This window comes from Chinchilla lanigera, unplaced genomic scaffold, assembly GCF_000276665.1.
Source record: "Chinchilla lanigera isolate Chin_1 unplaced genomic scaffold, ChiLan1.0 scaffold00042, whole genome shotgun sequence".
Lineage (NCBI taxonomy): Eukaryota > Metazoa > Chordata > Mammalia > Rodentia > Chinchillidae > Chinchilla > Chinchilla lanigera.
Genome location: NW_004955443.1, coordinates 6,356,757 through 6,379,027, shown reverse-complemented (window position 1 = coordinate 6,379,027; position 22,271 = coordinate 6,356,757). Strand labels below are relative to the sequence as shown.

The 22,271-nt window shown below is 42.5% G+C and overlaps 1 protein-coding gene across 2 annotated transcripts in view; it reads left to right on the top strand.

Moving 5' to 3' along the window:
- Uchl1 (ubiquitin carboxyl-terminal esterase L1 (ubiquitin thiolesterase)) overlaps window positions 1–11,509 on the top strand; it is a 12,120-nt gene extending 611 nt beyond the window's left edge. The window contains exons 3-9 of one of the 2 annotated variants that reach the window (XM_013518123.1): window positions 41–169; window positions 3,163–3,313; window positions 6,048–6,133; window positions 6,212–6,295; window positions 6,955–7,021; window positions 7,862–7,920; window positions 11,083–11,509. In XM_013518123.1, the coding sequence (XP_013373577.1) occupies window positions 41–169; window positions 3,163–3,313; window positions 6,048–6,133; window positions 6,212–6,295; window positions 6,955–7,021; window positions 7,862–7,920; window positions 11,083–11,169 (663 nt within the window). In that variant the 3' untranslated portion in view covers window positions 11,170–11,509. The remainder of the gene's footprint in view (window positions 1–40; window positions 170–3,162; window positions 3,314–6,047; window positions 6,134–6,211; window positions 6,296–6,954; window positions 7,022–7,861; window positions 7,921–11,082) is intronic. The other variant, XM_005391935.2, reaches the window with a different exon arrangement.
- Window positions 11,510–22,271: the final 10,762 nt, after the last annotated feature.

Sequence of the window (22,271 nt, the reverse complement as noted above, 5' to 3'; positions counted from 1 at the left end):
CCGCCTGTCCCCCGTGTCTGGCCCCTGGTCTCCTCCGCAGGTGCTGGCCCGGCTGGGGGTTGCCGGCCACTGGCGCTTCGCCGACGTGCTGGGGCTGGAGGACGACGCTCTGGGCGCGGTGCCAGCGCCTGCCTGCGCGCTGCTGCTGCTCTTTCCCCTCACCGCCCAGGTAGGGAGTGCGGCCGCCGATGGAGAGGGCCCTGAGCAGGCACCGTGCTTCCAAACTCCGCTGAGGCGTTGAGGTCTCTCCTCCGCGCCCGGCCTGGCCGCCAGACCTGGCTCGCCCGCGCCCCTACGGGGAAATGGGGGCCCCACCTCCCAGGGAGGCAGCCGCCTGCACTTGCGGGGTTACCTACCTGCTGGGCTCCTCGTCACCTGTCTTCCACAACTGTCTTAAATTTAGAATTGAAGAGCCCAGTCATCCCAGTTCTATCATCCCAATCCACCCTACTCACAGGTTCCCTTTAATTGAGGCTTTCCTAAGCTTTCTGCTTTGGGGAATGGCTGGTGGTTTTTTCTTTAGAGCTGTAACTGCTCATTGTCTGGTTCTCAAATGCTCGCCTACCCATAAAACATCTGAGGGGGCTGGTCCTGCGTAAGGCACACGGGCTGGAGAGGTTCTCCGATTCACTCATCTCCAGCTGCCTGGGACCTTGGTGGACTTAAAGGATTCTCCCTACCCTTTCAGTCCCCATAACATGCACAGTATTGAATTTACCTTTTAAAACTGAATCATTTGTTTGGTATCCGAGCAAGATGCTTCTACCACCTTTATCTTGTCTCTCTGGTCATGTCCCTAAATGAACAGCTTGTTACTAGCTCAGTCTTGGAGATACCTTTTCATTTTCTTCAGGAGTTCTTACTCATACAACTGGACAAGGGTATGTATAGCTCAAGATAGAGCGTCAAATATAAAACACATAGCGTCAAATATAAAATACATAGCTGATGTAGTTAGGTTTTTTTTTTTTTTGTCTTTTTGAGACAGGGTCTCGCTATGCAGTTCAGGCTGGCCTTGTGCTCACTTTGTAGCCCAGGGTAGTCTTGAACTCGCAGTGATCCTCCTGCCTCAGCCTGCTGAGTGCTAAGATTACAGGCCTGTGCCACCACGCTGGATTTAGCTGAGGTATTTGTTGCCTTGCTGTGTGTGGAGTCCTGATACTTAGCACTGCATTATCTGTCTTGCATTGCTGTGACTTGGGAGTGGTTGGAACTGGCTTTAGAAAAACTTGGGGCAGTAGCATTTGGGGTATCACTGCAACCCAGTGAGGTTAACTGAGCAGCATCCTATGTCCAGGTGTTCTAGAAGCATCCTTAGCCTAAACCAAGCTGACTGTGACGTTTCAGGCCTTCCTGCCACTAGATGGGTTAAGTATTGTAGGTTAAAAACTTACAGCTATTTAGAAATTCCACTGATATTTTATTTCCAAACCCTTTATTTGAAGTTGCAAATCACTGTGAGTCGGATTAGCTTCCTTGACAACCTCAGACAGTCTCTTGTCTTCCACCTGAGCATCTTGCTGAGCTTTTTCATTAGAGGAACCATAATGACTTGGAGTTTTTGAGCAGCACTTAGGCAAGGCCTTTGGGAGGCAGTGGTGTACCAGGATTGCTTCTGAAAGCTCACCGATCTTTTCCTGGCTCAAGTGGATCTTTTCAGAGAACATTCTAGTGTGAATGGCTTATGTTTTGTCCTTGGCTGCAGTTCAGCCTGTCCAATTTATTGAGCACCTATTATGCAAGAGAATGCCTACTGGGCAAAACACTGAAGCAAATTTAAAGAAAAGCCAAGGCTTCCAGATTGATTTTTATGAACAAGGCAGTGCTGCTTTAGAAAGCACCTAATTTTGACTAAGGACATGTTATGAAATCCTAAATAAATCTGTTCTAAACCATTCATTTTAATTTAGGTTTTTTTAAGACAGGGTCTCCCTAGGTTATTCAGGCTGGCCTTGAACTCACTAGGGTTTTTTTTTTTTTTTTGTGCTAGGTATGGAACTCATGACCTTGCGCTTGCTAGGCAGGTGCCATGCCACTGAGCTATATCCCTAGCTTAAATCGTTCATTTTAAACATTGGCAAAATACTTGCAGAAATTTCTCCAAGAGGTCAAACAATCATAATGGAAGGTGTTATCCTGTTGTGAAATTTTGTCTCGAAAGGTGATGAGATGAGTAACAACAATTCAAGGATCTAGTAGACAGAAAATGAGAACTTCCTGCTTAAGTTGGTTGGTGGGACAAGGGATCTTATTCTGTTAGTGCCACAGAGCAAGCTCAGACTTTTCTCCGTATATAACAATGCAAGGCTAGTAGGGTGGAAAATAAGCTCTGGATGTTCTGAATTTTGTTATGGGAAGTTGCCATTTCTGTAGCATTAGCGTCTGCTTTTCACCAAAGCCATAACTTCTGAGGTCTCTAAGCTCATTAGTGAATTGTCAGGCTCACAGAATCACTGTACAAGAGGCTAACAGATGCTTCTCTCCCCCAGTGGCTGATATGTCCTCAGATTAAACTGGATAGCTGGGAAGGACAAACTAACATCACATCTTCTTGTAGGATGAAAAGTTTTTGTAAAAATTATCTCCCAACACCTTGGGCTTGCTGTCTTTCCTAAAAAAGGGGGCAGAGGAAATAGTTTCTTTTGCTTGCCCCTTTCAGCAGTTCAAGCTTGTTTTGTTTACATTTTTGAGGAGCTGTCTACCTGGGCAGCGTAGAACATTAAAGAATAGGGAAATATAAATCAGCTGGTGGGATCAGTGGGCGTTAAATTGGTCAAAGCTTGATCAGGGTGCCTTAGAAATACGGTTGCAAGTGTTCAAGAAGAAGACCACAAATAGGTCTCTTTTCTTACTTCATGGTGTCCTCCATCCCATGCTAGAAGGTTGCAGTGGTGTCTAGACACAGCCTTGGGCCGTAGCCAAGGCAGGGACTGCACTGCAGCATCAGGGTGGAGTCTGAGAGCCTCTTGGAGCCCTACTGGCCATTGTGGGTGGGGAGGCAGACAGGCCATTGTCTGAGTGATGGCCAGCATCTTGATTGAACCAAGGCCAGCAGTCCCATATCCCACTTGGGTTTCCACTGAGGTGGTGCAGCTCACCGTGCTGCCATCTGTTCTCTGCACTTGCATTTGAAGATGTCACATTTCTCTTTTCCATTCACAGCATGAGAACTTCAGGAAAAAACAGATTGAAGAACTGAAAGGACAAGCAGTGAGTCCCAAAGTGTATTTCATGAAGCAGACCATCGGGAACTCCTGTGGTACCATCGGACTGATCCATGCAGTGGCCAATAACCGAGACAAACTGGAATTTGGTACGTGTGGCTCTTGTGGTTGGTTCCCTGCTATTGAAACTTGAAGCATGGAGTTCAGAAAGCACAGTGAACTAACGCCTCATCTCAGAACCTAGGTCTGTTTAGCAGAGTCATTGCCTTACTTTTTTTTTTTTTTTCTGCATTGGGTATGGTGGCACACGCTTATAATCCCAGCACTGGGGAGGCTGAGGCAGGATGATCACGAGGTTGAGGCCAGCCTGGCTATATAATGTCTTGTTTCAAACTAAAACAAAGCAAAACCTTTGAAACCTGCTTAGTCATGGCTGCAGCTTATGCAGATGCTCTGTGAATGAATTCTTACTGTTTTCTTTCTTTCGAGGGGAGAAAACTTGTATTCCAAAACACGTGGATGGGTTATTTCCAGCCAGAGTAGCAGGCTAAGTGCTGAGTGGCCTCTACACCTGCCTTTCTGTTTCCTTGGCTTCTTGGGGCTGAGAGGAAGGAGAAAAGAACACTTGAGGGCTGATTTTTGAAGTGGTTCTCACAGGCTTCTACTCAGTTCTCAGCAATTCTGGAAAATCAGAGGTGTGACTAAGCCAGAAACTATTTGAGACTTACCTTTTTTTTGGCAGTCCCAGGGGCCCTCTACTACTAAGCTGCATCTCTAGCAAAGATGCCCTCCACCCGTGCACCTTTCTTTGGTTTTTTGAGGCAGGGTCTTGCTCTGTAGCTCAGGATGGCCTCAAACTTGAGGCAGTCCTTCTGCCCTCAGTCTCCCAAGTGCCGGAATTGCAGGTGTGTGCCACCATGCCCAGCTTCCTTTTTTATTTTGAGACAAAGTCTTGCTAAATTTCCAGGCTGGTCTCCAACTTGTAACCTTCCTGCCTCAGCTTTCTGGGTAGTTGGGATTATAGGCATGTGCCACCGTGCCCAGCTAGTGCCTGTCTTCACTGGTTCTGTACCTTGTAGGCAAGGGGAGGAACAGATCTGCTTAGGGCAGATAGTAGGAAGTTCCTGCAGGGAGACGTAGCAGTGGGCTGAAATCTTAAGATGCAGCTGAACAAAGTCAGGTCAAGGGCTTTGGCCCTCCTGCAGTGAATGCTGTAGAGAAGATAAGAGGAAACAAGTCCGAGCCCTTAGAATTGGCGGAGGTGTAATGAACAGGTATTAAATATGTTAAAGTAACATGGCCATGATGTGTCATTTAGGCCAAGAGCCAGCAAACTTTCTTAAAATCCCAGAGTAAATCTTTTAGGCTTGGAAGACCACATGGTTTTGTCTTCGTAGATGAAAATCACCATAGGTTAACTTGTAAATTAATAAAGGAGGCTGTGTTGCAATAAAACTCCCTGATGTAGATAGTGGCTGGGGGAGGCTGAGAGTTGTATAACTTCAAATAACGATTCATGCTATTGCCTGTAATGGGGCCAGAGATAGAGCTGGCATGATGTCTTGTGTGTAGTCGCGGGTACTCAGGAGGCTGAGGCTTTGCATCCCTTGAATCTAGGAGGTCATTGTCAGCCTGGCAAACATACAGAGACCCTGTTTCAAAAAAGAGGAGGGTGGTGTTGGATTTGGGGATTTAGCTTAGTGCTAGAGTACTTTCCTAGCATGGTTACGTTCCTAGCACTGCAAAAAATATATACATTTCACACTTACTTATTTTGAATAAGGGAAGTATGACCAAGACTTCTAGGTGTACTTTTGAAATGAAGATAACTTGTGTGGCCATAAATGTCCAGACCTTCTAGAAGTTGCTTTTTGAAATACTGACTTGCTTGAGCCATATTAAAAAGCTGTAGCCTGATTCTTTCTATTTTTTCTGTAAAGTCTCACTTTCTCTAGAGTCCAGTGTTTCTGAGGTCAGATGATACTGTAATTTTGTAACCATGGTAATGCTGATGTCAGATTCACTTTGACTTAGAGTTCACCTCCTAGTTAAGAGGATTCCTGTCTCTTCCAGTTTTTGTTTCCCATAATGGGAACCAAACATAGGGAACCACCACTGAACTATATCCTCACCACTCCAGATTTTGAAATGGTTCTCACTTAGCAAGTTTGTTAAATTTAGAGCTGAAAGTTCAGCTGAGGTCTTTTGAGATAAAGTTGTTCTTGCTATAGCTATGTGATGAGTGTCTCCTGGACTTTTCCACCTTGAGCAATAATGTACTGTTCATAGCTACAGTCAGCCAGTTGATTGTCTTTAAACCAGACCATGTGGGTCTTCACATTTCTGCTTAAGGTCTTTATGTTAATGTCCATCTGGATAACTGAACTGCTAAGGTTGATTTTTCTACTCTGAAATAAAATTCTTGGTTGGAGAACTGTAATTAGAATGTTCCTGTAGCATCACAGATAGAATAGATACATTTTTAAGTGCTATGGGTACAGCAGTAGACAAGGCAGCCCCTGCCTTTATGGCACTAAATTCTCAACGAACACATGCTCCAAATGGACGAGTCTGTCAGAAAGTGATGAGAGATTTGAGAGACAGTGGGAGGTGCGAGGGGAAGGGGCCGAGGTGGGAGGCACCAGGGATGAGGAGTGAGCCATCCTGGGTAATAAAGAGCCTGCCTGGCTTGAATGCAGTATCTAAGGGTGGTTGGAAGAAGAGGCTGGGAGAGAACGGATAGCTCATCCGCTTCCCTGGAGGCGGTATTAAAGACTCAGGTTGCTCAGCACGACTGGCTGTGCAAAGGCTTAAGGTGACAGTAAATATGTGCCCATCTGCGCTGTTTGTTTCTTTGCTAATATGTGCATTTTCTTTTTAAAGAGGATGGATCGGTCCTGAAACAATTTCTTTCTGAAACGGAGAAGATGTCCCCTGAAGACAGAGCAAAGTGCTTTGAGAAGAATGAGGTAGAATGAGAACTTGGCGAGCAGCGGGTTGCACGGATTCCGCAGAATTTTGGGCTAATTCTTCTCTCTCTCCTACAGGCCATCCAGGCAGCCCACGATGCTGTGGCCCAGGAAGGCCAGTGTCGGGTAAATGCACACACAAGTCCCGGCCGGGCAGCTCAGGTGCCACCCATGCTCTCGCTAGGACATTTGCAGGAGTCTTTTATTGGAACATAGGGAATGGCAAATGTTAATTCACCTAAGCCACTTAATCGCAGAATCAACCCACACAGTGGTTTCACCAGATCTGTTCTCCAGAATGACTACTCTTCAGAAATCAAACTGGCAGTTGAAATAGTTTTGCATAATTCAAATCAGTAGTATTATGTTTAGACCAAAATGAGTCTTAATAGTGAGTAACTGCTCTCCTAGTTATTGAGTGTTTGTTGCAGTCTTTTGGGGAGAATAAGATATATTAGTGAGACTGGCCAGTTCTGGCAGGTTTAAATATACCATAAATGTGAACAGAGCCACCACGTCATCTGCTAAACTTGAGTCAGAGGCCAGCGCCTTGATAACCACAGTTGGCCCTTGAGTGGAATGCTTACCCTCCCTAAGCCTGCATTTCCTCTTCAGTAAAAGAACTTAGTAGTCACACCCTCAGAGCTGGCTGACAGCTCCAGAATTTCCACCCTAATGGTCTTAGATTCCAGCCTTGTGTGTAGGAAATACCAGCTGTAATAATTTTTAAAAAATAACCAGTCCACTTGAATTGTGAATTTGTTCTTAGCAAGATCATCTTCTCTGATACTGATTTTCAAAATAACATTGACTCTCTTCAGGTAGATGACAAAGTGAATTTTCATTTTATTCTATTTAACAACGTGGACGGCCATCTCTATGAACTGGGTATGTACTGCTCCATTTTTGGAATCCAGTACAGTTGCATGCATTCTGTTGGACTTAGTTTTTCTTATAAAATTGGTGCATGACTTGTGGCACTTGGTACATCATTGTTCAGGAAGCCAAAACAGGGAACACTCAAGGGGCACTGAACCTTTCCTCATATACACAGCGCCCCCCTTAGGCACCTAGCAATACCAAGTGAATGGCTGTAGTCCCAAGCCAGTGAGGAGGATTGATCAGACCAGCACCAGTTCAAGGCATCAGTGCTCCGGCTTTTCTTGTCCCACGTCCCCTTCGCCATCGCTCATGTCATCCTTTTCAGACAAGGAATAGTTTTAGGGCAAAAGGGTCAGTGCCTGAATGTGACCTTTTTTGTGTAAAAAGAATTTGGAGTGATTTTGATTAGCTGGTTTATGGCAACGAGAAAGAATTTCCATCCATAATGGAGAAAGACTTGGAGCTGTGCTGTCTCAGCACTACCTGTGGACTCAGCAGGGCAGACACTGGGGGCAGTCAGGAGTCACTGAAGGGCAAATGAAACCTCCAAGGGCCCTTCTTTCTTCCCCTTTCCTGGTACCCCAGAGATTGTGTCTGAGTTTCGCTCTGTTCTTTCCCAAAAGATGGGAGCACAGTCCCCTCTGTTGGTGTAGTGGCTGAGATTCTGTGATCTCCTCAGCTGTAGATTAGATGAGTCTCACTGTGGCCTGTTGTTTCCTAACCAGACTTCTCTTTGTGGGAGTGGCAGTGGTATTCAGAAGAATCCAAAACTTCCCCCTGGGATGGTAGATGCCATAGTCAGAAAATGGGCAGGGGAGACTGACATGCCTGGCTTCTTTGTTCCAGATGGGCGAATGCCTTTTCCAGTGAACCATGGCACCAGTTCGGAGGACGCCTTGCTGCAGGTAACCTTGGGAATGCATCTTTCAAAGCCACCACCAGGCCTCTCGAGCCACATTGTCTCAAGTGCTGACACTGTTAAGGATTGTCAGCCTCAGTTGTCTGGGTTGATAGCAGTCCTCACGGCTTCAAGACAGTTTAGTCATCCTGCCAACCTCATTTTATAGCGAGTGGTTTTAAACAGGATCCTTCAAAGAAGCCCTGGCTAATCTCTTTCATGTACTGTCTTCAGTCCATAGTCAGAATTGACCTAAAAGCCGTTGTTTGTTTCCTTGGGGGATTAAGGTGGCCATTGTCCTCTTGTCACATTACATCTCACAAAAGACCCCAGTAACAGCACCCGAGCCTCCTCGATCCTCTGCAACTGTTGGATTTGGCTCAGTCTTGCAGGTAGTGTACTGTGGATTTGAGTGCTAGGCAAATTCAGTTTTTTCTTCCCAGGTGGTCCAGTGTTAGAGAAGCAGAATATTAGAGAACATCCCTGACAAGAGCTTTAAGACCCAGGATCACTGTGTAACTATCCCAGGGCAGGTAACTACAGAAACCTCTTGATCCTTGACAAGAGTTGGAATTCTGTTCTAGCCCTTTTCAACCTAAAAGTGAGTCTCAGGGATGGAATCAGTTTGCTGTTGTAAAGGAAAATTGTATATGATAAAATATAGAATACTGTACTAGTAAGATGTACCTATTGTACAGTAGTCACAGCTAATCTGTTGTGAGTGCCTGGAATGTGCACATTGGAGGTGCACAAAGTTCTTCGATAAAGAACCAGACAGAAAAGAGTTCAGGCTTCGTGTGACCTGTGGCTTCGTTGCAAGTATTCAGTTTATTGTGACTGTTCCCGAGCAGCCCGTAGGCAGTGTATAAAGGAAGGCATGTAGCTGTGCTGCACGGTGGAGGTGTTAGCAGACCTGGCAACAAGTAGGATCAGGCCCACAGGCTGCAGTTTGCTGACTCCTGGGCTAGGTGCTGTCCCAAGTAATTTCTTTTGTTGGTCCTTTTAATGACACAGTGTGGTAGGACTTCCTGTCCTCGTCTTATAGATGAGGAAATGGCAGGGCTTGAGTAATGTCCAAGATTACAAGCAGATGATCGCAGATTATAAATGATAAGCAGCAGCTGGGGTCCCATCCCTGTAATCGTAGCAGTTGAGAAGCTGAGTCAAGGTCATTGCAAGTTCAAGGCCAGCCTGGGCTACATAGCAAGGCTCAAGAAACAGACAAGAAATCCCAAGTAAAATGAATAGCAGAACAATGGTTCTGACTGAGTCTAGAGTTTATGCTCTTAGTCATTGTACGTACAGTGTGATCTTGCTTTGTAATGGACCTATTTTGGAACATCATAGACCTGTTATCCTCAGGCTGCTAGTGGACCAAATTATGCCCTCTAGAGGAGACGGTCGCTTTGTCTAGTCATACCTATCTGAGACGAATTAAAGCCAGTTCTTGGTGTATGAGATGAGTGTGGGAATAGTGACGTGACCTGAGAAATGGACTTTGAGAAGCTGGACGGTGGAATTTGTATGAGAGGCAAACTTTACTTAAAGGAGAGAATGAGAACAGGGGTAGACTTTCTGACTGTTGACCCAGTTAGGGAAAAGACTAGTCTTTTTAAGTAAGAATTTAAGAAACATGCTAACTCCTGGTAGCCCTGTACTAATAGCATAAAAATGTGCCCACTTAGAATGCCAAAATCATGTGAGGTGTGAGGCAGGTAAACCTCGTTGAAAGAACTAAATAGAATATAATTTCTCTAATTGGGATCTCATTTAAAATTTAATGACTAAACCATCGTTTAAGCAAAACTTCTCATATTAAGTAAAACTGGCTTTATGTGGTTAAAGATATTTTATTCTGTTTATTTTTTTGGTACCGGGAATCAAACTCATGACCTTGTGCTTGCCAGGCAGGCACTTGTACCACTGAGCTATATCCCCAGCCCAAGACATTTTAAATTATCTAAACTACACACTAAATTAATTATTGTTAAACTGGTGAGAAAATACGTAAACTTAACCCCCAAGTATCCTAAACTTGGATGAATTTGGTCACTGCTCATGATCCACAGAGCAAGCAGAGCTGACTGTGTAGGAGGCGACTTATTCTTGGAAGGTGCCCCCTAATATCGACATCAACACTGTGCCTACCTTAGAAAAGTCAGTTTGGGGGAGAAGGGTCTGGAATATTAATAAACATTCTGACAGAGAATGTAGATGTCAATCTGACTCGCGTTCAGTTTTGTTCTGTTTTTTTTTGCAGTACCGGGAATTGAACTCAGGACCTTGAGCTTGCCAGGCAGGCACTTGTGCCACTGAGCTAAATCCTCAGCCCCAACGTTCAGTTTTTAAATGTAATTCCAAAGTAGAAATCAAACTCCATCATAGGCAGAACTTCGTAAGAGCTAAACTCATTATCGAATCAGTGATTTAGAAACTGAAATTCCCTGTGCGTCACACAGTATTCTCATTCACCTTAGAAGCTCTTAGGTTTAATATGGCTGGTGGTATAATCTTTCCACTGGACTTTTTACAAATTGACCAGAGTGATACTAATGATTCCGAAGCCTTGAAGCCCAGAATCTGGTAAATACATTGAGATGAGTGTTCTGTTACCAGTCCTGGTAATCTGGGTTCTAGAAGTAGTAACATTTATTTATGGTGTCACTCCACCATAAATCTGTTTAAGAATCCATCACTTATCTATGCCTGGAATATACCAAGTAAACTTTAAGGCTATTTTATAAAATATTTACTTGAAAGAAATTTGTCTCTACTGGAGTTTCTGAGTTAGGAGAACTTTGCTCTTATGCTGCTGTGGAAGAGGGATCAGTGTTGTGTCGTTCACACCTGACGAAAAGAGTGTCAGTAGTTTCATTTTCTTGTCAAGCCAGGTACAAGACAAGAGAAGCCCAGAGCCATTGGCTGAAGTGGTAGAGTCAGAGTTCCTAACATCAAACCTGTTTCTAACATCAACCTGTGGCAGATAAGGTCTTTCCCAATACCCAGTTTCTGTCTCTTGCCTTAAACCAACAAGATTCAAGGTTCGTGAGAGATTTAAAGTTGGTCAGGGCAAACACTGAGCATGTACAGGCCTGAGAGGTGCTTTCTCTTTGAGACTTCCACTTTGAGCTGTTTCTCGTTGGGTATTAACGGCGTCCCTCCCTTTTAGGACGCCGCCAAGGTCTGCAGAGAGTTCACCGAGCGCGAGCAAGGAGAGGTCCGCTTCTCTGCTGTGGCCCTTTGCAAGGCAGCCTAGGTCCCCAGGGAGGGCCTGGCCGTTCTCCCCTCTTTCCTTCAGTGTGAAAGCACACACCTGCCCAAGCAGTCCGCACCGCTTCCGTGCGTGTAAACACAGCTGTCTCCTTCAGTTCTGCAGACACACGCTTCCCTCCACCACCCCCAAGCACTGGCAGAGCTCAGCTGTTGCAAGCCGAGCTGGTGAGAGCTTCAGTCCAGAAGCCTTTCCCCCACCGTGTGTCTGGTACCTCAGTATCTAACGCTTTCATGCTCCTTCAGTTTGTGTGTGTAAGTTAAGCCCTTGGATGTGGTTTCATTGTCTTTAAAAGAAATAAACCTTTTCTGCTGATAAACGATAAGCCTAAACTGGTTCTTATTTTCTCTTTTACCTTCCCCCAAAATGTCTCATATTAGCTTGATAGTACTATAGAGATATTTATTTATTTATTTAAATTCTATATGGATAGATCATCAATATAAGCAACTCATGTAACACGAGAATTAGCATAACATTACTGGTTGTTGTGTCTTCAGATTTTGTTCTATGCATGTATATTCTTTTTTTTTTTTTTTTTTTTTTTTTTTTTTTTTTTTTTTGGTTTTTCTCCGGTACCGGGAACCAAACTCACGACCTTGCGCTTGCCAGGCAGGCGCTTTTGCCGCTGAGCTAAATCCCCAGCCCCTATGCATGTATATTCTTATGCATACTTATAGAAACTAATTTTTAAAAATTCTAAATACTTTTAAGAACATTTGTAGAGTCACAGAAAAACTAAAGGTATTATTCTAGAATTCCCATAAACCTATCACCTACTTTTCCTTATTATATTTTATGTTAGGATGATGTATTTGTTATAATCAGTGAACCGACACACATATGAACTACAGTCCATAGTTCATTCCTATTTCCATAATTGTTTGAACGTCTCTTTTTAGCTCCAGGATTCCGACCAGGATACCACCTTACTTATCGTGTCCTCTGCATTAGGCTCTTTTTGGCTGTGTGAGTTTCTCTAACTTGACTTGTTTTTGACTTAGATTGTAAGATGGCCCTTGATTGGGGTTTGTCCAGTGTTTGCCTACTGCTTGGAAGGAAGTCTCCATGCAAAGCTCACACTGAAGGAGTAGGTACTTGGGCTGTACCTCCTTAAGGGCAGAGTGACTACACCACTTGCTTGGAATTCTTTTCCAAGGGAGATTTGTTTCCTTTTCCATCAATTTTAACAGTATTACTATAATCAAATACTTTTGCCCAGGTGCATCCAGCTGTGCTCATTGGGAGCTATTTCAGTCTGCTCCTGTGTTCCTTTGATGCACCCCAACCAGTATAGGGTTTTTTTGTTTCTCAGCAACTCCTACAAAATTTTAAACAAATGTCTTGCTAGGCCTGGTGGCGCATGCCTGTATTCCCAGCACTTGGCAGGCTAAGGCAGGAGGATCACTGAGTTTCAGACCAGCCTATGCTATGTAGTGAGTTCAAGGCCAGTCCAAACTACATAGCAAGACCCTGTCCCAAAAACAAAAAAGTCTTTAGCATTTTTATCCAACCTATAAGCAATAGGATACATTAATATGTAATTTATAAGCTGCCCATGAAGATTGTAGGATATTTGTTCTCAACAATTGGTGCTTGAATATAAGCGTTCCTTTTAGTTACAGGCATTCAGGACAGCAGAGAAAAAGCCTCATGCCCCCTTCTACTCTCACAGAAGAGTGCTATTCTGTCTGGTGCCGGGAATCCACATAACTTGGGTCTCAGCTGCCTTGGTTTTTAGCTTGGCTCATTCTACAGAGACAATACTTTCAAAATTTTTACTAACATAAATAATGTACATATTTATGGGACCAGTGATAACTTGACACATGTATGTAATGTGTAATAACCAAATCAGGACAGTTGCCATTTCCATCTACAACATTATTTCTTTCTGTGGAGAACCTTCAAATTCCTCTTTTCTAGTTCTTTATAAGATACAGTACATTATTGTAAACTATAGTTACCTTACAGTGCCATAGCACACTAGATCTTAGTTCTCCCAGTTGTATTTAAATGCTCATTATTCAAACTTACTTGGTTCCATCTTCCCCCACTAGCCTCTGGGTACCATTATTCTGACCTTGACTTCTATGAAATCAACCTTTTTAGCATCTATGATTTGAGCAAAAACATGCAACGTTTGTCTTTCTGTGCCTGGCTTATTTATATATATATTGATAGATAATATTTATTCAAGCATTCTTTTATTTTTACAGAAAAACTAGATTTTTCTTCACATAATTTCTTCAAATAAAAAGATGTGTAGAGCCAGGCATGGTGGTACACACCTGTAATTCTAGCACTTGGGAGGCTGAGGCAGGAGAAACCATGAATTTGAGGCCAGCCTGGACTATACAGCAAAACCTGTATCAAAAACAAACAAAACAAAAAAACCCCACAAAACCTCAAAGTAAAAGATACATGTTTTGAAGAAATTTCAAAATGAACAGTGAAATGTTAAGTGAATCTGTTAAGGTTTGACTTCATTCGCTCTCAAGTTCATACTTGCATCTGAACCATTTTAATTAGAAAAACAGTTACATACTCAGCTACGGGTTTATGTCCTACAAAAATTTCACTAAAATATTTTAAAGATATAGTTTCCACTCTGTTAATCTCTCTTACAAAGGAGTGATGCAAACCAGTTGTTTTTAAGGACTAATGAATTCTTTATCTATCAAACCTTGTTAGGACTATCAGCTCCATTCTTTGTTTTCTTTTATATCCCTTTAACTTGTGTGCATTGGTCAGCTTCCCTGTGTCCTTCCTTTCCAAATACCGGACACACAAACTGCAAAGGGGAAGGGTGTATTTTCGCTCATGGCTTCAGAGGGTCCAGTTCACAATCGGCTGGCTCCAAGGCAGGAACACTGTGGTAGAAGAGGGTGGTAGGGCAAAGCTGCTGATCTCATGTTGCAGTTAAACAGCAGGGGAACAGCACCAGTAAGGAAGAGGCGAAGGGGCCAAATAAAACACAAGCTCACCTCCACAACTCACTCAGACACTTACCTCCTAGGTGGCTCCTGAACCGATTAAGTTGAGAATCCACTTTCAGTGTCAGTTTCCACCTCTTGTCAACTTGACACTCAAATGCATCTCCTGAAATCATACTTAATCTCCCAATAAACACAAGATCATATTTCTGCGTACCACAATACAGCCATCCCTCATACAACCAAAAATGTGCTAATCTCATTGCTACAAGTTTCAGCTCCAAAATCTCTCTTGAGACTCAAGGCAAATGTGTAGCTGTAAAACCCTGAAAATTCAAAGAGCTCCCATACATAGTGACACTGGGTAAACAATCCCATCCCCAAAAGGAAGACTAGGAGGATAGGAAAGGTTCATACCAAAGCAAAGTGAAGCCCACCAGGGCCAATATCATGTACTGTAACTCAAGCTCTTTATCCAAGACACATGATGATGAGAGGTGAGTTCCAGAGTGCCTGGAGGGCCCCACCCCTATGGCCGAATGTGCTGCAGCCAACACGTGCTTGGCTTATTTCACATAATATAACAATCTCCAGTTCCATCCATGTTGCTGGAGATGACAGGATATGATTCTTTTTTTTCAGGCTGAATAAACTCTGCTATGTATTTATACCACATTTTCCTTAACTTCTGTTTACAACTTTTAGGTGAAGGGTATCTTGATTCCTCAGAAGAAAGTGCTCACATCTATTATCATCCATTAATATAGAAACAATACCCAGTAACTCATGTGATACTGTTGGCTTAGAGCTGATGCTAGAGGGATGAATTTAAACTCTACTTTGAAGGCATTGTTTTTATACAATCATTTGAAGGTTGACTATGGAAAACAGAAGGAAGGCTTCCTGCTTATAGGAGCTGGTAAAAAGATTGCTTTTGACCTCAGAAGTTCAAATTATAATATTTGATGTTCAAATTACAATACTAAGATTTTATATTTTATAAAAAGCGTATCTATTCAAATGATCTCAAATGGGAGGCTCTGTAGGGAATGTGTGAGTGATTATAACCTTAGAGGTCCAGAGAAATTTCAGTTTCTCTGAGGAAACACACAGAGGTTGGGTCACACTCCCTAGTTCTCATCACTAATAACTAGGGAAACCAGGACTTAGACTATGTACTGACTATCTAAGGGTAGCTGTACTGGGTTGAGAATAAAATAATAGCCCTTCGGATTTATCAAAATTGTTATCTCTTTTGCCTCAGTATCTTTGGGCAAAGGAATTATCCTCTATCACCTCCTCTTTATTATTTCATGTTAAAATAGACATACTTAAGCTGTGTCAGAGGGCCTGGGCTCTAGAAGTTTCCACCCAGTGCCACACAATACTCTCCACTTTGAATTCCATGTGAAGGGAGATGCTCCTGGGACTGTGTGGCTCAGAAAACATTATTTCTCTAGGAGTTTGTGAAACATCAAGGTGCTATCAGCTTATTCCCTTAATTCATTATTTCCTAGAATGTACTAGACTTTGGGGATGAAGTTGACTTTCTAGAGTTCAACAGGCAGAGCCATTTGATGCTAAGCACCTCCCCTTTTAAACTAATAACCGAAGTATCTTATTGAGTCTTGAGGTTATACAGCTATTCACTGTAGTAATTGGACTGACGTAAACGTGAACAAAGAAAAATCTTTACCTAGAAAACTAGTGAGATTTTTATAAAATGTAAAGACAGGTCTACAACAGCAGAGTGCTAACTATATTTTAAGTGTGTTGCATGTTTTCTTTAGTCATCATATGATGCTGTATAAGTCCCAATTTTCAGGTAGAAAACTAAAGGTACAGTGAAGTTTGCAGGTTGTCCAAGGTCACTTAGTTAATAAGTGATATTCCTGATGTTCACACCCAATCAGACTAGAGTTAAGAAGCTACAAAAATGATTACTCCTGAAAGTAATTTAAAGTGAAGAAAGTTTAAGATTTATGGACCCATGCTATGGCCTCTTCCACCATTCTAGTTTTTGTGTCCTTATAAATTTTGCAGTGATAAGTTACAGTGGTACTTTGGTTGTCAAACTCAATTCATTCCAAATTCATGTTCAAACACCAAAAAGTTCAAGAGCTGAACATTTTTCCCGTAAAAAATAATGGAAATTATCCCTGATGCTGGACGAGGAATTATGGGACTTCATGTTTGCACTGCTGGATATTGGACTTGCTTTGGGCCCATTCCTTTCTATACCCCTATTTGTAGAATGGAAATGTTTATCTTTTGTCTTTGTGTATTGTTAAGTGTTTAACTTTCTTTTCATGTGTACAGGGACTTGCAGATCAGAGGTTGCCTTAAATCTCAGAGGAGACTTTGGAGTTGGACCTTTCAGCAGTGCTGAAACTGTCAGAACTTTGGCAACTTTCAGACTAATCCCTTACCCATCAAGGGATGCTCATGAGTCTTTGTGGGTCAGGGGCAGAACATTACAGCGTGCATCCAGATGTTCCCCTGAAGTCTCATGTAGTGGGTCACAGATGGAGCTTTTCAGAGGTGGCTGGATCTAAGGTGTGTGATGCAGGGATTGAGTCATGGTGCAATGGTAGGATTAAGGTGTGTGAGTGCTAGCTGCCTAAGGGCAGCTTGCCTGAACAGAATATAAAAGATAGAGGGCTGCTGCTGCTTTGCTACTTTGCTGCTTCCTGCCTGCTTTGTGATGGCTTCTACCATGCTACCCTGCCTTGAACTAAACTTCTACAAACTGTGAGCCAAAATACACCTTTCCTCCTTTAAAAAAGAAATAATAGAGAACCAAATAAATGCTTCTGAGGTCCCAAAATTACACTTACAAATTAATTTTTCCAGGACTTTGACAAATTTCACAAAGATTTTTTTCTTTAACTCTATTGTGGTTCTCACAGTTTTCCTCTTAGCTTTACTGCTGGTATCGCTAACTTCCTTTGGAGCCATGGTTATGACATTTTACACAGATAAAGTGCAAAAAAGTGCAGTGACAAATATTTTATGCACTAGCACAGGCACTATACATTGTCTGGATGAAAGCAGTGCTTAGACTAAAGTGTCACCCCTTTGTGTCCCCTCCGAGGCGAGATGTGACATGTGACTCACTCTCAGCCCATACAGGTTTTCAGGTTGGATTTTCAGTTTGACTATCAAGCAAAGCTACGAACTTGGAGCAGGATTTCTTGAACTTTGCTGTTTCAGTAGTGGAAAGTTCGAGCTACACGCCGTTTGACAACTGAGGCATCATTGTATTTTGGTACATTTATTTTGAACAACACGGTTATGCCTCTCTGTGGGTAGTAAGGTTATGGGGAGTTTAGCTTTATTTATTAGCTAAATTATTTATTTAGCTTTATTTGGTTTTTCAATACCCTGCAAGGAAGGGCTACTTTAGAACATTAAATAATCACTTTCATATTAAGCATCAACATTAGGAACATGCTCAGTTTCCTGCATACCCTACCATGCTAAATGATGACAGGACAGGTGAATTTGGCAGAATTACTTTCTTTGTCCCCCTTGAATGGTGTGATTATCTTTTTAATTCATTGATTTGTTTGTCTGTTGGAGTCCTCCACCGGCTGGCATGCACTAAGAGCTTTGTGGTTTGGCCCCGGTGAACTGCTGGCATGGCTGGACTGCATGGTGTCAAACCTGGCTCAGCACCTTGCTAACAGTGCTGAAGGACCAGGAGGACTGAGCAAGAATGACACCCACAGAGCCGCCTTGTCCAGAGCCTTGAGCATGTCTTGAGTAATTATCTCATTTTGATGTACACTGTTAAAGGGAGTTGAGCGGGTAGAGTGGCACATGCCTGTGGTGCCAGTGCCCCAGAAGGCTGAGGTGGGAAGAGCGTCTGAGCTCAGGAGTCCCAGGCCAACACGGCCAGAGCCTTTCTGAAGAGGGAGGAGGGAAGGCTGAGGGAGGTTTGGTTGAGGATCGTGTGTGTGCATTTGAATCCTGATGAACGAAACAGAACGAGAAGTGTCAGCAGAGGAGACAGTGCGGGTAATGTTCCCACCTTATACCAAACATCTAGAGTTGGGCAGTTTACAGTTGATGGTTTTCCTGGTCACATGCACAATCCATACCTCTAAACTGACTCAAAAATCAGTTTATATGTTAATTATCTTTTCTTAGGAGTCAGGTAGTTTCCATAGTGTTACTCATTTTCTAACATTCAGGCTCTTAAAAATCGATACACATTAGTATGATACATTTATCAGAATTAATAACTAATCTAACCAGGGATGGTGGTGCACATCTGTAATCCCACACTTGGGAGGCTGAGACAGGAGGATCACTGTGATTTCAGGGCAGCCTAGGCTGCACAGTGAGCTCAAGGCCAGCCTGAACTGCATAGAGAAACCTTGTCTCAAAAAGACAAAGAAAAAACAAAAGAACAAAAAACACACACAAAAAATAAAAAAAACCTAACTCATCAGTATTATTAACTAAAGTTATATTTCATTCCTATTTCTTTAGTTTTCACTTAATGTTCTTTTTCTATTTCAGGATCCCACCTAGAATGTCATGTTACATTTAGTGGTCACGTCTGCTGGGGCTTCTTTCAACTGTGATTTGTTTGACTAATGTCTCCTGGCCAAGAACACAGCTTCGGGCAGCTTCCACCTCTGGATGAGAGCTCATGCCGTACCCTAAGTGCTGCTTCTCAGCTGCTGGCTTCTTCGGCTGTCTTAAGTCTCCGAGCCTCCATTTCCCCATCCGTCGAGTGAGGACAGTGCTTGTCGCATCGGCTTGTTGTGAGGACCCTTGAGATGCTTATGAAGTTCTTGGGGATGTTCCTGGAGCAGAGCAAGCATTGTTTTAGTTTTTTTATTATCACCTTTTTGTTTTTGTTTCATTTTTAGACAGGGTCTCTCATGGTAGTGTAGGCTGGCCTTGATCTCACTATGTAGCCCAGGCTGACCTCGAACTCACGGTGATCCTCCTGCTCCATTACCACCTATTTTTGTGTCCCTCTTTCATGTTCACGGCAGGGTTGAAATTCATGTCTTGCTGATGGGTGGCTTGAACCACCAGTGGTACATGTATGACTGTCTCATCAGGAGGCTTTCTATTATTTTTATTAGTAAAATGCTGACCAGAGTGGTTAGAATCATTTGTACCACCAGCACAAGGCACCAGGTAGCACAGTCATGCATGTACCACTGATGGCTCAAGCCAGCGGGAACTTGTTAATCCCCCAATACAAAGAGGCCTCTTCTGCCCAGTGCCAACCCATGCCTTATTTCTAGGCTAATGCCCCACTTCCAAAAAAGCAGATAAGCAAAAATAAAAACAACCCATTCCTAAAGGTTTTTATCCCAAACCAAAGCTCCCAGTCCACCAATGCCTTAGTCTTTGCCGTGAGCGGGGCACATCCTATTTCACAGTAAAGAATGAAGAGTTTCAACGTAATTATTGCTACTAATTTTTTCCTTTCATTAAAAAAAGTTGTATTTAAAAAGAGGCTTGTTTTGGCTCATGGTCTAGTCCAAGGTTGAGAGGTCATCTCCGGTGATGGCCTTCTGGCTGGCTGAGTCCCAGGGTAAGACAAGCATTGCACAGTGAGAGACAGGTGAACTCCTGAGTTTAAAGGGGAATCAGATCCTGGTGTGGCGCATGCCTATAATCCCAGCACTCGGGAGGTTGAGGTGGGAGGATTGTTGCGAGTTTGAGACCAGCCTGGGCTACAAAGTGAGCTCAAGGTCAGTCTGAACTGCATAAGGAGACCCTGTCTCAAAAAGACAAAAAAAAAAAAGAAGAGGAATCAGGTATTTAAATTTAAAAGATAACTTTCTAAGGACAGAAGAAGTGTTCTGAAAACAGAGATTCATAGATTCACTTACTTTAATCCAAATTAAGATATCCCTAATAGTTAAAATAAGCAACCTTTAAATATCCAGTATTTGGTGTTTAAATCCAGTGGCTTATTCTTGAATCTGCAGATTTATTCAGAGCTATATTCACTTGATCCAGCAGGTGGCAGCATAGGAAAACTAATAGCAATTTTGTAGCTCTGCGGCCTCAACTACAATTACCAGTAGCATTTCAGTGACTGCCCTGTCTGAGGCAAGGTGGAGAGGTAGGATGGCACACAGGCTTTCCTCCTCCTCCTCCCCTTCCTCTTCTCCTCCTTCTCCCTCTTTCTCCTCTTCCTCTTCTTTTCCTTCTCTCTCTCCTTCTCTTTCCTTTTCTTTCTTTTTGAGGGGTTTGAACACAGGGCTTTACCCATGCTAGGTAAGCGCTGTACCATGGAGCTTTCATTTTCACACAGTATTTTGGATTGGATGACTTTGTCAGATATACACGAAAGTGCTCTGGCAATTAGGAATTTCTGGTTAGTCCATTGATAATTTCAGCTAAGCTCTAGCTATTTTACCATAAACAGAAATATGCAGTGATAAAATCACAAATTTATTACTAATGAATGTTTTCTCTGCTGATGTTGAGTTACATTTTATCCTGAGTATAACTGAATCCATGTAATCAGTTCTACATCTACTAAAATCTTGCTTTCAGATCCATCTTAACATTAGGAAATAGTGGAAATAATTGCATATTACATTGTTAGGAGCTGGGCCTAGCAGCACATGCCTGTAATCCCAGCACTCAGGAAGCTGAGGCAGGATGATCACTTTGAGTCAAGGCTAGCCTGAGCTACATAGTGAGACCCTGTCTAAAAAAAAATTACATTGTTAAATATTTCTCTCAATGCTTTGATTAAACAAAGCTAATTTTTAAGTAGCTTCTTATCAACTGGTTTGATGCTATTAACAGAAATACATTTGGTCCCAATATTGACATTAATTAGTTGGGTGACCATTCCATTTTTCCTTTCTTTCTCTCTCTTTCTTTCTTTCCCTCTTTTTTTCTTTCTTTCTTTCTTTCTTTCTTTCTTTCTTTTTTTCTCTCTTTCACTCTTCCTTCCTTCCTTTCGTTCTTTCAGTGTCTTTATTTCTGAAATAAAGAATTGAATAAACTTGAACTCACTAGTCTCTTATATTTCAGAGTGTATGTCCCACAGGCACTGCAAATAGTAACATCAATGAAATAAGATGTTATTTTCCATGGCAACTGTTTTAAGGATTAAATACCCATTTGGAAACATAAGCCCTACTTAACCTTATTCCCTTGTGGTCATAGTTCCAATAATGACAATTTGAAAAGGCAGTCTTGGAATGGGAAAATCATCAATTAGAGAATTTTCCTATGGTCTTCATTTTTTTTTTACTTAATATAATTCTTACATTGTAATAAATTTGTTTCCCTTTTAGTACTTTTTTGGCATTCTTAAAAGATAGTAGCTATTCATTTTTGATGGGACACTTTTATCAGAAAGAGATCATGAAATACTCAGAATTGGTAAAAGACAAATTTGGGAAGGAACAGGATTTTTATTCTAGATTCAGAAACTGGAAGCCTTGTGAGTGTGACTATGACTGAATCCTTTGTCTTAGTGCCGAATTGTCTCTGCTTTTATTTTTTTAGTTAAGAATTCATTGTACATATTTATGGGGTATATATGTTATATACGTATACATTGTGCAGTGATCAAATCAGGGTTATGGAATTTGCAAAAATTATTTTGTATGTAGGTTCAGAAAATTACATGTGGATTTTTTCATCCCCCTGAATGCTTAGAAGTAAGAGCTGGGTAAATGCAGCTCAGATTCCTTGTTATGGGAGACCATCTTCCGGCAGCCCTGTCCCGAGCATTAAATACCAGGGGAATTTTCCCCCATGACCGCACAGTGAAGTATTTGCCCACACATTTCCGAACATCCCATACCCTGAGGACTGCTTAGCTAGACTGGAGCATCTTTCCTGAGCGGTTAGTGGTTGGCAGAATTCCAAAGTGGTCACCCTGATCCCCAGCCTGGGTGCACAGACTCATTCTTCCAGATACTTAGTCCAACACTAATCTAGATACTGCTTTGAAGGAATTTTGCAGCTGTCATTAAAGTCCCAGATAAACTGACACTAAGATACGACGACTGATGGCATGGTGAAGCGTGCCTAAATCCCAACTACTCGGAAGGCAGAGGCAGGAAGGCTGCAAGCTCGAGGCAAGCCTAGGCAACTTGGGAAGAGCCTGTCTCAAAATAAAAATTAGAAAATGGGCTAAGGATGTAG